Genomic DNA, 12521 nt, shown 5'->3' on the forward strand with positions numbered 1-12521 from the left:
AATTACTCATATGTTATTCTTTTACAAATTAAAAAAAAATAATACAGTGAAAATATTCTTTTTTGACGTTAAAGTTACAACTTTTAAAAACCACTAAAACGCTAAAATTTTCAAATTATTTTATTTCACTTTTTAAGTGTATATTCTAAAATGTTTATCGTATCCAGCTCGACCACTCATTGCCAAACATATGACGCACGCGAAGGCGTCAAAGATATTTATCATATATATTATACTTGAATATATACGACTGCGCAGTACATATTATGGTATATTATGTATTTGATATACGTATCACATCTCAAGTCGAGCGATTCACCGATTTGCCTGTTTCGTGGATCATAATAATGTTATAACGTGCCGCCGTCATAATTCACACGCGAGCTTGCGCGCCTGCTCACTCCGATGCGAACCCGATAAAAACGCGAGCGCACTGTAATGGCGGCGACTTATTATTACTATTATAATAGCACTATGTGAAACATAGAAAAAAACATAATAACGAAAAAATAATAAAACGAACGCGCGTGCCCCGACCCGTAGTTCCCACACGCACCGCGACCTCCTCCTCTCCAACCACCATACCAAGACTATACCGCGGTCGACCACTCATCCCACCCTTCCCCCCATAACCCACCGCACATTTACTCACCCGATCTTGGTTTATTGCGTGACAGTATATATATATATATATATATATATATTATGTGTACATATTATGATATTGTTATATTGAGTGTACCTACTATATACGTATGTGTATGGTATATATTTTATATAGCTACGCGGCGGCAGGAATTTATAATTGCCAGAAACCTCTCTCTCGCACACCGATTACTAAGTTCGACGAATTATTATTATAGTAATATAATATACATATCGTTAACAACAGTTATTTTCGCGCGATCTCCATCGCTCGTTTAATCCGTCGTCATCTGTAATCCATCGTCACGGCCCGTTTAAATATCTCACAATTTTCGTTTTATTATTATTATAAATTATAATTATATTATATAAACGGTAATGGCGCAGCCAGAGGTTAAAGGGGGTCATGTCTCACACCATTGACCGTATTTTTGCTAAATATAACATTGTAGAAAAAAAAAAGGAATATCCGTTGCATAAAAATCTATTAAAAGTTTTAGATTAGACGTAGGTACTATAATTTTAAGGTGTGTGACTAAGTTGATTTTAATAAATAAATAGTTGTTTAAAATGTTATTAATTTCAGTAGGATGTATTTAATACTATATATCTGCTTGAAAAATATACATAAAAATTCCTCTAGTGCAAGAAACAAATTTAATTTTTAAAGGTTTTTTTTATTAGCCTCCTCCTACTCCCTGTTTGTAGAAATTTTCACTACGCTACTGATGTGCGATATATGTATTATGTGTAATATATTCAGAATTATTCACCAGTATAACCATCTTCTAAGTACATTATCATCAGTACACAAAGTTAAATGGGCAACTCTAAACTACTTGTTCGCATTTCGATTAATAGGTACATCGAATTTTTATGAAAATCCATCTGCTTTAAAATTCACAATAAAATGATAAGGGTTATACATTCTTGTGACACCATTGTAGAACACTATTTAAATAGAATAAAAATCTATAAATATATTTGAAAATGTCATCATTGACCTTTATAATTTAAAATTCCAATAATTAAAATTTGAATAAAATTTTCATCATTAAAAAAATAAGATGAGGGGTGGGGCGGTAGTAATTGCTTGGTGAATCATTCTGTATAATATATTATGATTCACATTGATACGGTGATGAATACACGCAATCTCGCATATAATATATTATAAATGATCATCCCATAGGTACCCATGCATAATATACACTAGCTATATTATTATTATAACACTCGCTGAACGCGGAGGGCGTCATCGACTTTGCGGCTGCAGCAGAGGTCAGATGGGTGTACGGTGCCGTCGGCGGGCGGTGAACGGTGGAAGGCGGAGAAATCGATATAATTTATATTGGAAAACAATCGATTTCGATCTGTTAAACAACCCGACGAGCACCTCCCCACCGCCCATCGCGCGCCTGTTATTCGCAACGCGTTCGCGCCTCAGCAAACTTTGTAATTATCCGTTTCTATATTATTATAATAGCCACGTGCATACATATAGTGTATATTATGTACCTATATGTTTTCAATATCGCAACGATCCCATAATGGGAAGCTGTCTATCCGGTAATGACTTGTACAATACCGCATAGGTATAGGTATAGGTGTCATAATATGATAAAATACGCGCAATGCATATCAGAAACATTAAAATTATTTTTTTAATATTATATTAATGAGGTGTCACGGACGGACGCCGCATTCCGTCGTTCGGATTTTGCTGAGCGCTTGGAGAAAAATCCTTCGCCAAGAGCCAAAGTCGTTTCTTTTTAGATTTTTAAACATAAGTTCATAGCACCTTATATCCCAATTGTGACCATATACATCTGATAAGTACTACTGCAGTATGTACAGTTATTGTACAGTGTACATTATAACTGTATAGGTGTTTGAATTCAAATAATATTTAATTACAATTATTGTTAATATGAAAGATATTATTATTTTATACGTCTTATTAATACTAAATACAGATATTTTAATGTTATAGGTTAATAAATGAATAATTTTATAATGGTTCTATTTAAAGTAAATGTATACTAGTCAATACTTAAAAATATAAATCAAAATAATATGTAGGTTAGCAAAGTTTAATGTATTGTATAAAAATATGTATAATTATTAATTACCATTATTGTTATTACTGCTTCCTATTAAAAAATATTTGGTCTAACAATACTATTCTGAGCAAGGCGATGAATGTGTTGATTTACAATGATGTATTATTTTTTCTGTTTGTCTTTTGAGACAATAAATATACCTGAAAATCATCCTATCGTAGTATTAATAGTAAAATAAATGACTTAAATGACTTAAATAACTTAATAAAAATATATATCAATGATATCATGGTATATACTTAATGATATAGATTGATGACCGTTTCTGCTCAGATCGTTTTTCGTATACATCATAAAATCAAAATGAAATACAGTCATTACACTAATCCTTGCTTACCTTTTATATGTTGAAAAGTAAAAAGTTTTTATGAAGCTTACTGGATATAACTTCATCATTATTTTAGTCACATATGGTCAAACCGTAAATGCCGGCCATATTTATAATTTTTCTAAAATATGTTATTTTGAGATTTTATTCTGTTAAATATAGAAGGTATAGAACGCCCGTAATCTTTTACCGCAACCTAAAAAATATCATCACAATTATTTTTATTTTTTTTTTCGGATCTAATGATAGTTTCTTCACGTCTAACTTCTGCATTCAGTAATTGTACGTCATGTCCTATATTCGAGTATTATATTCGCTGTCGTCGTCAGAGTTATTTTTATTCTAGCATAAATATCTATGTATTCCGTAAGACATCTGATCGCGATATTTGAAAAACAAAAAGACGCAAAACAAAAAACGTAGAAACGTGTAATTAAAGAAACTCCTGAAATCGTCCACGGTCGTGACGGCCAATGATCATAATAACATGTACAATATAATAGTTGGCTGTGGAAAATTGTGGAAAAAATATGTAATAACAACAATATAATACATAATACGGTCGATGATCGTAATATTTAATATACCACCGCAAAATCGACGAATCGACCAGGGAGAACACATTTATTTAATTATACTCCTATACGAACACACGAAGGGAAAGGAAAACAATTTCCACTACCTATATATATATATATATATATATACATTATTATATATTATATCAATTTGTATACGATGCTCGCGCTTTCTTATCATTACCTTCAATACAATGTACCGCACTCTGCAGTGCCTAAAAAATAATAAAATTCTATATTCTCAGTCTGCAATCCTGATTAATTTTAATGTGGTAGAACATTTATGGATTATTATGATATGAATTTTTATTTTGTTTATTGAGTTTAAAACTTTAAATGCGCACTCGCGAATGTTATACTCTGTGTATTTTATAACACGTGTTAAAAAATGGTTTGCAAAATAAACATGTTATTTACAATGCGTAGGTACCTATAAATAGTACGTGATATAAGAAGGCGAGACGTACACCACAGTGGACATCATATTATCTGGATAATAATATATTATAGACACACCATATTATAATATTATTGTTATTCTCCCGGTGATATACCACCCAAGTATATTATGATCGATGTTTAGTGTACGGTCGATGGTTTCGGAATATTATTATGACATAGGACACGAGAGAGAGAGAGAAATCACACAAACCCAAAATAATCGTTATTATTATTATTATTATTATTATTATTATACAGATAGGAACTTGTGTGGTATATGATTTGGAACATTACGAAATAAATATCAAAATGTCGACGTCTAAAACACCGCGCGCACGCCTTGCGGGTAACGACAGATCGCGTTGTAAACACACTCTACACATATTATATGCGTATATATATATATATATATGTAATGTCTAAGTATATAAGACGTGAGGTATGTGATGTGCGCGCGTTTAATTATATAGTCACGGGCGCGTTGCATGGCCGCTGCCCAGTGCGAGATTTTCTTTTGGTTTTCGGTAAAACTGTCAATCTCGCAGTGGCGGACGAAAACACCTATAGGGATAATAATATCATAATGTACCTACGCCACGCGCGCGCACGTATTCATAATATTTTATATATACATATATAATGTGTGTAGCGCGCAATAATTATATTAATTATTTTCGACGCTATATAATAAGCATATTATGTATACGCGCCTATACCTACACTTAAGAACTTATTCAAGTATTCGTGATGATAAATGCAACTATATTGCTCTAGTATAACATACTGTCAAAATAGTAAAATTTTCGAAAACAACTTAATATCATTTTATTAATATTTTATCACGAATCGTAATAACTGTTCGGCGATTGTCTGTCATATCGTCCGATCGGTTTTGTCGGGTAAGTTGAATTTAAATGTACGTTAGCTTTGTTTACGTGAAAATATTATCAGCTATAGATTTCTTCCAACAGTCGTTCACCCGGCACGATTCAACGCAGTGAACTGCGACGTGCGATTCAAACACAACAATTAGAAAACTAAAATAATGTCATCACGATTTTTAAAATGTTGACAACTCAAGAAGAAAAAACTATTAGGTATACTATAAAAGTTTTTTAAAAGAGTTTTGTATTTTCACAATATTATTTTAAATATCTTTTATAGAAAAATGTTACGACGAAACATACTTTTATATCGGTTTATTATCGATATAATGATTCTGATTATGTATTAAAAATTTAAATAAATCAAAAACGGCGAGAAACATAAAAAAAAAATTATCAGAATATACATCTTAAATAACTTATTTACATAATAATATTTTTGTACCTACACACAAAACTGTTTTTTAATATAATTTATAACGTTTGCAGAGTAACAATACCTACAATAATAATTGCATTCTCAGTTTTTTTTTATTCTATTATATCTATAGATATTACGTAAATGTACATACATTAATTAATTAACTAACGTTATAGATTATCTATGAATCAAGCATAAATTATTACGGTTTTTAAATTATTTTTCAAATCTTGATAAGTCGTTACTTTGACGAGACAAAATTTTTCAATCTCCTTTTAATTCAAGATATTGAGATTTTACGTATTACTGTATATCCTATGCATATATATATATATATATATGTTACGGGTAATGTTAACATTCGGATAATGTCGACATTATCCGGCTAATGTCGACATTAGCCATCCATGTTGGCTAATGTGTAATTTTTCGTTTATAAACTTGAAATATCAACATTATCCGGATAATGTTAACCTTAGCCAGTCAATTTTGGATAATGTTAAAAGTTATGTACTATTTAATTTATTTAAGTTTCATCACTGCTTGGTATATTAATTTAACGTGACCACTGACCCCAGCTTATCTTACCGATAATCAATCGATAATAATAGAAAAAATTCTGAAATTTGTTTGATAAATCAAGCTGAAAAAATGAAATTTAGGTCTATCCATAAGTTTCCCCCAGCTAACGTCGGAGATAGTGTGAGAGTCACTTTACCCGATGTCGACAGAGGACGAGCAGACCCAAGAAATATTTTATTTGCAGTTGTGGCTATTGAGGACGAACAATATTATAAACTTGGTAATAAATATGGTACTTTGCCACAGTTATATACCAGAAACCAGTTTGGTGTTTGTCCGATATCATTAATACCGCTTGATGAGGTGGTACCTATAGAAAAATCATTGAGGGAAATTGCTGGTCTAATATCAGACGGTAGTGGTGGTCAAGGATACAAAAGGTGTTCATGCAAAGGTAAATGTGATACCAATCGTTGTAAGTGTAAATCATCTAATATTTTGTGTAATTCAAAATGTCATGGAAGTATGCCATGTAATAATAAATAATAACACATTCATTCTATTCTTAAATACTATTTAAAAAAAAATCTTAAAATATAAAATAAAATTTAATATTGTATTATTAGTAGATTAGGTTATTAAAAATGAAAAATAAGCTCATTTAAATTATACTCGTATTATGTATTTTATGGTAATTAGTAATTATTGTATCTTTTTTTTTTTGGCATATGGTTAATTGTATCTAAAATATATTTAATATTGCTAATAATTTAAAATGATTTCCTATCATGCATGATGCAATTTTATAGTTGTTAAGACATTATCCATAAGTCCTTGGCTAATGTCATATTAACCGGTTAATGTTAACATTAGCCGGCATTTAATAATATTCATGGCGGGTAATGTTAACATATGGCTAATGTCGACATTAGCCGGATAATGTCGACATTATCCGAATGTTAACATTACCCGTGACATATATATATATAGTATATGATATGAACGCACATATAAGAGAAATGATTCATCTCGGCCAATTATCTGACCTAGCTCAACCGGAAAATGTCGGATTTATAATTACTCGACTGCTTAGATTATTATTATAATATTGCGATTCAATGAGCATTTAATTATGTTAATTCGCCCGGTTGTCTGTCGCGGCAGGCCGGCCAAAGAAAAAAATCAGCACAACGTTCGTCGCCCGCCACGATGTATATATTATACGATTTATATTTAAAGATGCGCGTTCCCGCCCGTAACCTGTGAAATGCAAATTTACCACAGACCACTGTATAATACATAAAATAGTATAAATTATAATGGTGTCCAGCCCCTTGATTCAATCTCTATTGGTGCTTAATGTGCGGTATTAGCCAGCACGCTATAATAATAATATATACTATGTCGATGACGCGTAAATTATATATAGTTCAAGACAACGATGATAGATGAAGATTTGAAAAAAAATTTTAATTTTAATCTATATTGATTCAAATTGGTGCATTTACATGACAAACCACGTCTAGAAATATTTTTAAAATTCAAAGTGAAAGTCGAAATATATAGCGTATTTATGAACATTCTGCTGTGTTTTAACAAACGCCTTTATCTCGTCCTATTTTTTTTTTTTGCCGACTAAAATTATAATTATAAATTACAAATAACGGTATAAAATAAGATTACTTTTTTCCTTTCGAAAATGTATAATATAGACTAATAACAATTTATTTATTTTATAATAATATATACTGAGTAGGTTATTAAATTTATTTGCCGATTACACTTTTATTTCTTCGGTGTAGATATGTCAAAATGTGCTATAAATTGTACGCAGTCAATCGTGCCGACCCGTAGTTTGACGTAATACCGACCGCTGTCGTTTCAAGAAATTTACTGCTTATAAAAGACGCTAGTTTTAGCTTTTTATTTTATATCACCTCTATTATTTATGTACCTGTAGGTGTATATTAATTTGCGTAAGAATCAATTCATCTCCTACGCGATAAAAAATATATGTCGCTATACTATAGTATATACTTATTAAAGTAAGCTGCATAAATTGGATTTGCAACGAAATTTATTTAATTGCAATCAAATACTTTTATTAGAATATTATATAACTGCGGTAAATATCGTTTTTAATAAATAAAATTTTTTTCTCGCATCTATAGACATAATCTTGGCCTACTATAGATGATTACATGTCTCGCCAATCTGGGAACGATTCACAAATTTAAACAGACTGCGAAATTAATTATATTAAACGCTCCTTTACGAATCATATAGGGAAAAATCGTTTATTCCTTTATTTATTTATTTTAACAGCGAACGTGTGCATCGCATTATTCTAAAACTGAACGTCCTATTTGACAACGAGGAAAAAAATTATAAATTTGAATTTAGTTAGTTAAAAATAGGGAGAATAGCACATACTGCAATATGACAGAATGTAAAAATTTACGAAGAGTTGTAGTTTAAAAGTTATAGACCAAAGAATGGGATATGGGTATCTATATCACATAGTATAATATAGTATTGATAAAAAAAAATTAAATTGGTATCGTACCTCCCCTGTAGACTAACAAGTCAAAGCCGAGGTATCTACGAATGACTGTTCGAAGTCACACTGGGAGGAAGTAATCAATACTTTGGGATGTGACCGACATTATGTTTTGTCACTTCTTTTACTTTATCACTTTGCTGGCAATGTGCAGTCTATTATGATTATTATTACAACCGTTACAATACATCATGACATTTATTATTATGCGTTTTTGGCACAGGGACCAAGAGGCGGCCGTGATGCGGGCCAACAGTTGGCTGTACCACTATTACATGGTGCAGAGCAAACTTCAGTACGGGATGCAGTTCGAAGCGCAGACGTCGCCGCGAGTACCGTCCACCGGGCCGGCGCAGGGGCAGACGGGCGTACCGCCGCAGACGGCGGCGCCCGTGTACGCTTATCACCACCAACAGTCGCCGCATCAGCAGGACAGCGCTTACTCGTCGGCGGACCACCAGCACCACCAACAACACCAACAGCACCACCAGCAGCAGCCGGTGCACTTCCACCAGTTGCCGGACGGATACTTCCGGTACGCCGCGGCTACAATGACCACCGGTGCGGCGGCGACCACGGCCGCGGCTACAATGACCACCGCGGTGGCAGCGAAACGGCACAGGCTGGAACCCGAACCCGTCGACTATTCCATACACTCGCCCGAGCAGACGCCGCCGTTGAAGATCGAGGACGGCGGCCACTCGATGGCGTCCGACTCGCCGCCGTCGCCGCCTTCGATGGGCGGCGGCGACTCGGGCGGAGGGTGCGGTACCGCCGCGGTGGCCGCCCTATCGTCCACCCTGCCGTCGGCCACGTCGCTGGGCCGTTCCCGGGCGCTGGTCAAGGCGGCCATGGACCCCGGCGATCTGATGATGGAAACTTGGAATCCTAGTCCACCGTGGTCGGACTGCTGTTCCGGCACCGGCGCCCTGCAAAAGGTGCCCGACGTGGACATGCTCGGCGGCGGCGGCGGTGGAAGTTACTGCGGACAGCCGACGCCCCCCACGCCCGGTAGCGGTGGCTCGTACCACACGTCGTCGGGCGCGCCCCAGCAACACCACAACCATCACCACCACGCGGGGGGCTGCGACGAGGTGCCCACCGCGGACGCGCTACACCAACACCACCACCATCACCACCACCACCACAATCACCAGCCGTCCACGTTCACGTTCGACTGGCCGGGCGAACAGTACGTGCCCAACGTGCACGAGGTCCTGGTCGAGCCCACGCCGCACTACATAGTTCCGTTTCCGCCGTGGCCGCACACCGCCGCGGCCGACCACCACAGGCTGTTCCCGCTCCAACCGCCACCGCCCGGCTCGCTGAACCGACCGTCGCTCATCGTGCGCGTCGACCAAGACGCCGCAGCTGCCGACGCTTCCGTTCAAGGTAAACGCACTTTTCCGGTTTACGGTGACCGTCCATTGCACAACCCGCATAAAAGAGCACGCGCGTTAGGATATGATGTCGTATTATGATATGCGAATTGATAAAACGCAATGTGTGTGTAAGGAATTTTCGCGAATTTCAAGCAATCTAATCCAAAATTTAACTTGCGAAACCAATCTGCATATCATACAGTTATAAGCATGGAATAATGAATATGATAGTATGCTTTAACCTTAGTCCACGATTCTAAACTATATTTTAGAGAGGAGATAGCCGGGGTATGTTGACTCTCGCAAATCGATTTCGATTCAATAAATTTTCGTTTGTAAAAGGTTACGATTGATCACTAAACATAGAATAGTCGACATGATTGGATATTCGTGATTTTAAACCTTTATTTTTTAATTGGTTAAAACCATCCAAATGCAAATAGTTTATATATGTAACGAATGTTTTAAGACATGGTAAACCCACTGGCATTATTTAATTAGTCACAGGCAATGCCGTGCAGGATAAGCTAGTTGTGTATAAATTAAATATCCGTTTAAGTAACTTATAAAAAAACCTAGCTCTAGAAAAATCTATTTAATTAAATTATCGTTATTGATATTATTAATACCGATTTTGCAATCATTCAAACCAATACATTTATTAATTGATTTTAATTTCATAATTTTACATATTCGAAATATTAACATGTCATATTTCCCTATTTTCGCAAACATATTACTTGGTTTTTTCATTGTGTTCAATTCTCAAGTTCTTTCTGTGGTTTTTTTTTAAATTTATTATTATAATTCGAAAACTCGGAAACGGACCATCCTATTCTCATAAATATAACTCCTCAAACGTTATTTTCACGAAGGCTTCGAATCGTTATGTCATAATACAACACAACGGGCGGTCCGATTTGGTGTACAACGAGTCCTTCGTATGCGTCGTCGAAACAGAGATTTTAGAGTCAATCTTCGCGCGCAAGTGTATATAGCGTCTCTTCGCCGCGGTCTGTTATTAATAGACGTATAACACTATACACCCGTTCGCAATTTGTGCGCTTATAATAAAGTAAGTTATTCACGTTATTAGCTTTATGATATAGGTACAACACGGACGTCGGACGAGACGAGCAAAACTTATCTTTTCCGGGCGGCGATGGTAATAATAATCGCGAGCGGCGTGTGAACACACCGACAAAGACCGACCCCCGAATGTACGCGCGCATGTACTGCAACAGGTGGGCGTGCTCCGGTTTCAATTAAAACGTCGTAGGCAGGCAGGCGGGCGTGATAATGTAAGTGCGTCTGACGTGCGCGCCGCGTTGTCTGCTCATTGTCCGGATCAGACGATTTAATTCTTGCAGTAATAATAATAAAAAAACAATAATATTATATTATTAATTTATACCGTAATGAGCGCCTGCAAAATATTGCCGGTCCGAAGACGAAAAATAAAAATCAGTTTGTTTCTCACAGCAACAGAGCGCGATTCGTCGTTCAAATTAAAATACGTATGATATTCGTCATCGCGTTAAATTTAAAAACCTGACTGTACACCCGCAGTACTCGCGTCACAGCAATTGCATGTCGTGTACATTATCAAGGCGAGCGAGTAAATAATTTTATTTTTAACTAAGTTAAGTCAACTCAGAAAATAATAAGTTGGGTTAAACAATACCAAATATGGGTACTACGAACACAATATGATTTACGTATTAGCAACTTAAATTATAACAGATAGATAAAACTAATTAACCTGGTCTAACTATTTAAGATATAAAATTTGAAATTTTCTAATTAATTGGAAACAAAAATAGTATACGCCTGTTCGATAGATAAATTTCGATAATTTTTGTGTTCTCAAAAATAATGTTGGAAAGGCAGTTGACACCCGACGCAAACGCATATCCCAGCTATCAATAAGGGCCATTCGCAGTTGTACTCACCGGACATCTTTAAACTGTATAAATGATAAAGTAGTGTGAAATTTTGGTTTTGAGTATTTATGAATATCATTTGTTAAAATATCTACTTTAATATATCGATATTTTAATATTTGAGGTATTTCACATCTTTGTGATTCATATTGTCTATTATTTTTGATTTTTTAACTCATTAATGCCCGTCTGCTTTCCATTAATGTATTCAATATTACACGGACAGATCAGTGTAATAGTGGTATACTTTCTATACCTACGCATATTGAATATCGTATTTCCTACGGTTTTTTTTTATTAATTGTATCGTCCCTCTATGGACGACGTTTTAATAATTAATAATATTATATGTAATACCAATCGATCAAACTAAATAATGCCCGTAGATTTATCCCGTCTTAAATTTTGTTAAAATGAAAGCTATACACTGATTGTTATTTGAGTAATTTTTACCGAATATAACAAACATAATATTATCTAAATAGCTATATCGAAATCACAATAATTATTTTATTTTCTGTAACCAATGACAACTTTGTACAAAGAAAAAAGTATTCGGTTTAGTAAACTAACCTAACCGTCCTAAATCTGCATAAGTTTCTCTTTAAAATATACGGATTTCACAAAATCACTTCTTAATGTGTACCTAAAAAAAATTTCCAATGAATCGATTTGGCAGTTTTGGCTGTATACG

The 12521-nt window shown here is 34.9% G+C and overlaps 2 protein-coding genes across 2 annotated transcripts in view; both read left to right on the forward strand.

Moving 5' to 3' along the window:
- Positions 1-12521, forward strand: part of LOC112597436 (neuronal PAS domain-containing protein 4A) — a 131486-nt gene that overhangs the window by 116327 nt on the left and 2638 nt on the right. Inside the window, exon 9 of the mRNA XM_025343481.1 lies at positions 8726-9894. Coding sequence (XP_025199266.1) covers positions 8726-9894 — 1169 coding nt within the window. The remainder of the gene's footprint in view (positions 1-8725; positions 9895-12521) is intronic.
- Positions 5788-6490, forward strand: LOC112597438. The gene has a single exon (XM_025343483.1). The coding sequence runs from the start codon at positions 6072-6074 to the stop codon at positions 6486-6488; it is 417 nt and encodes a 138-aa protein (XP_025199268.1). The 5' UTR covers positions 5788-6071; the 3' UTR covers positions 6489-6490.

Source organism: Melanaphis sacchari, unplaced genomic scaffold, assembly GCF_002803265.2.
Source record: "Melanaphis sacchari strain LSU unplaced genomic scaffold, SCAv2.0 Contig41_pilon_pilon, whole genome shotgun sequence".
NCBI lineage: Eukaryota > Metazoa > Arthropoda > Insecta > Hemiptera > Aphididae > Melanaphis > Melanaphis sacchari.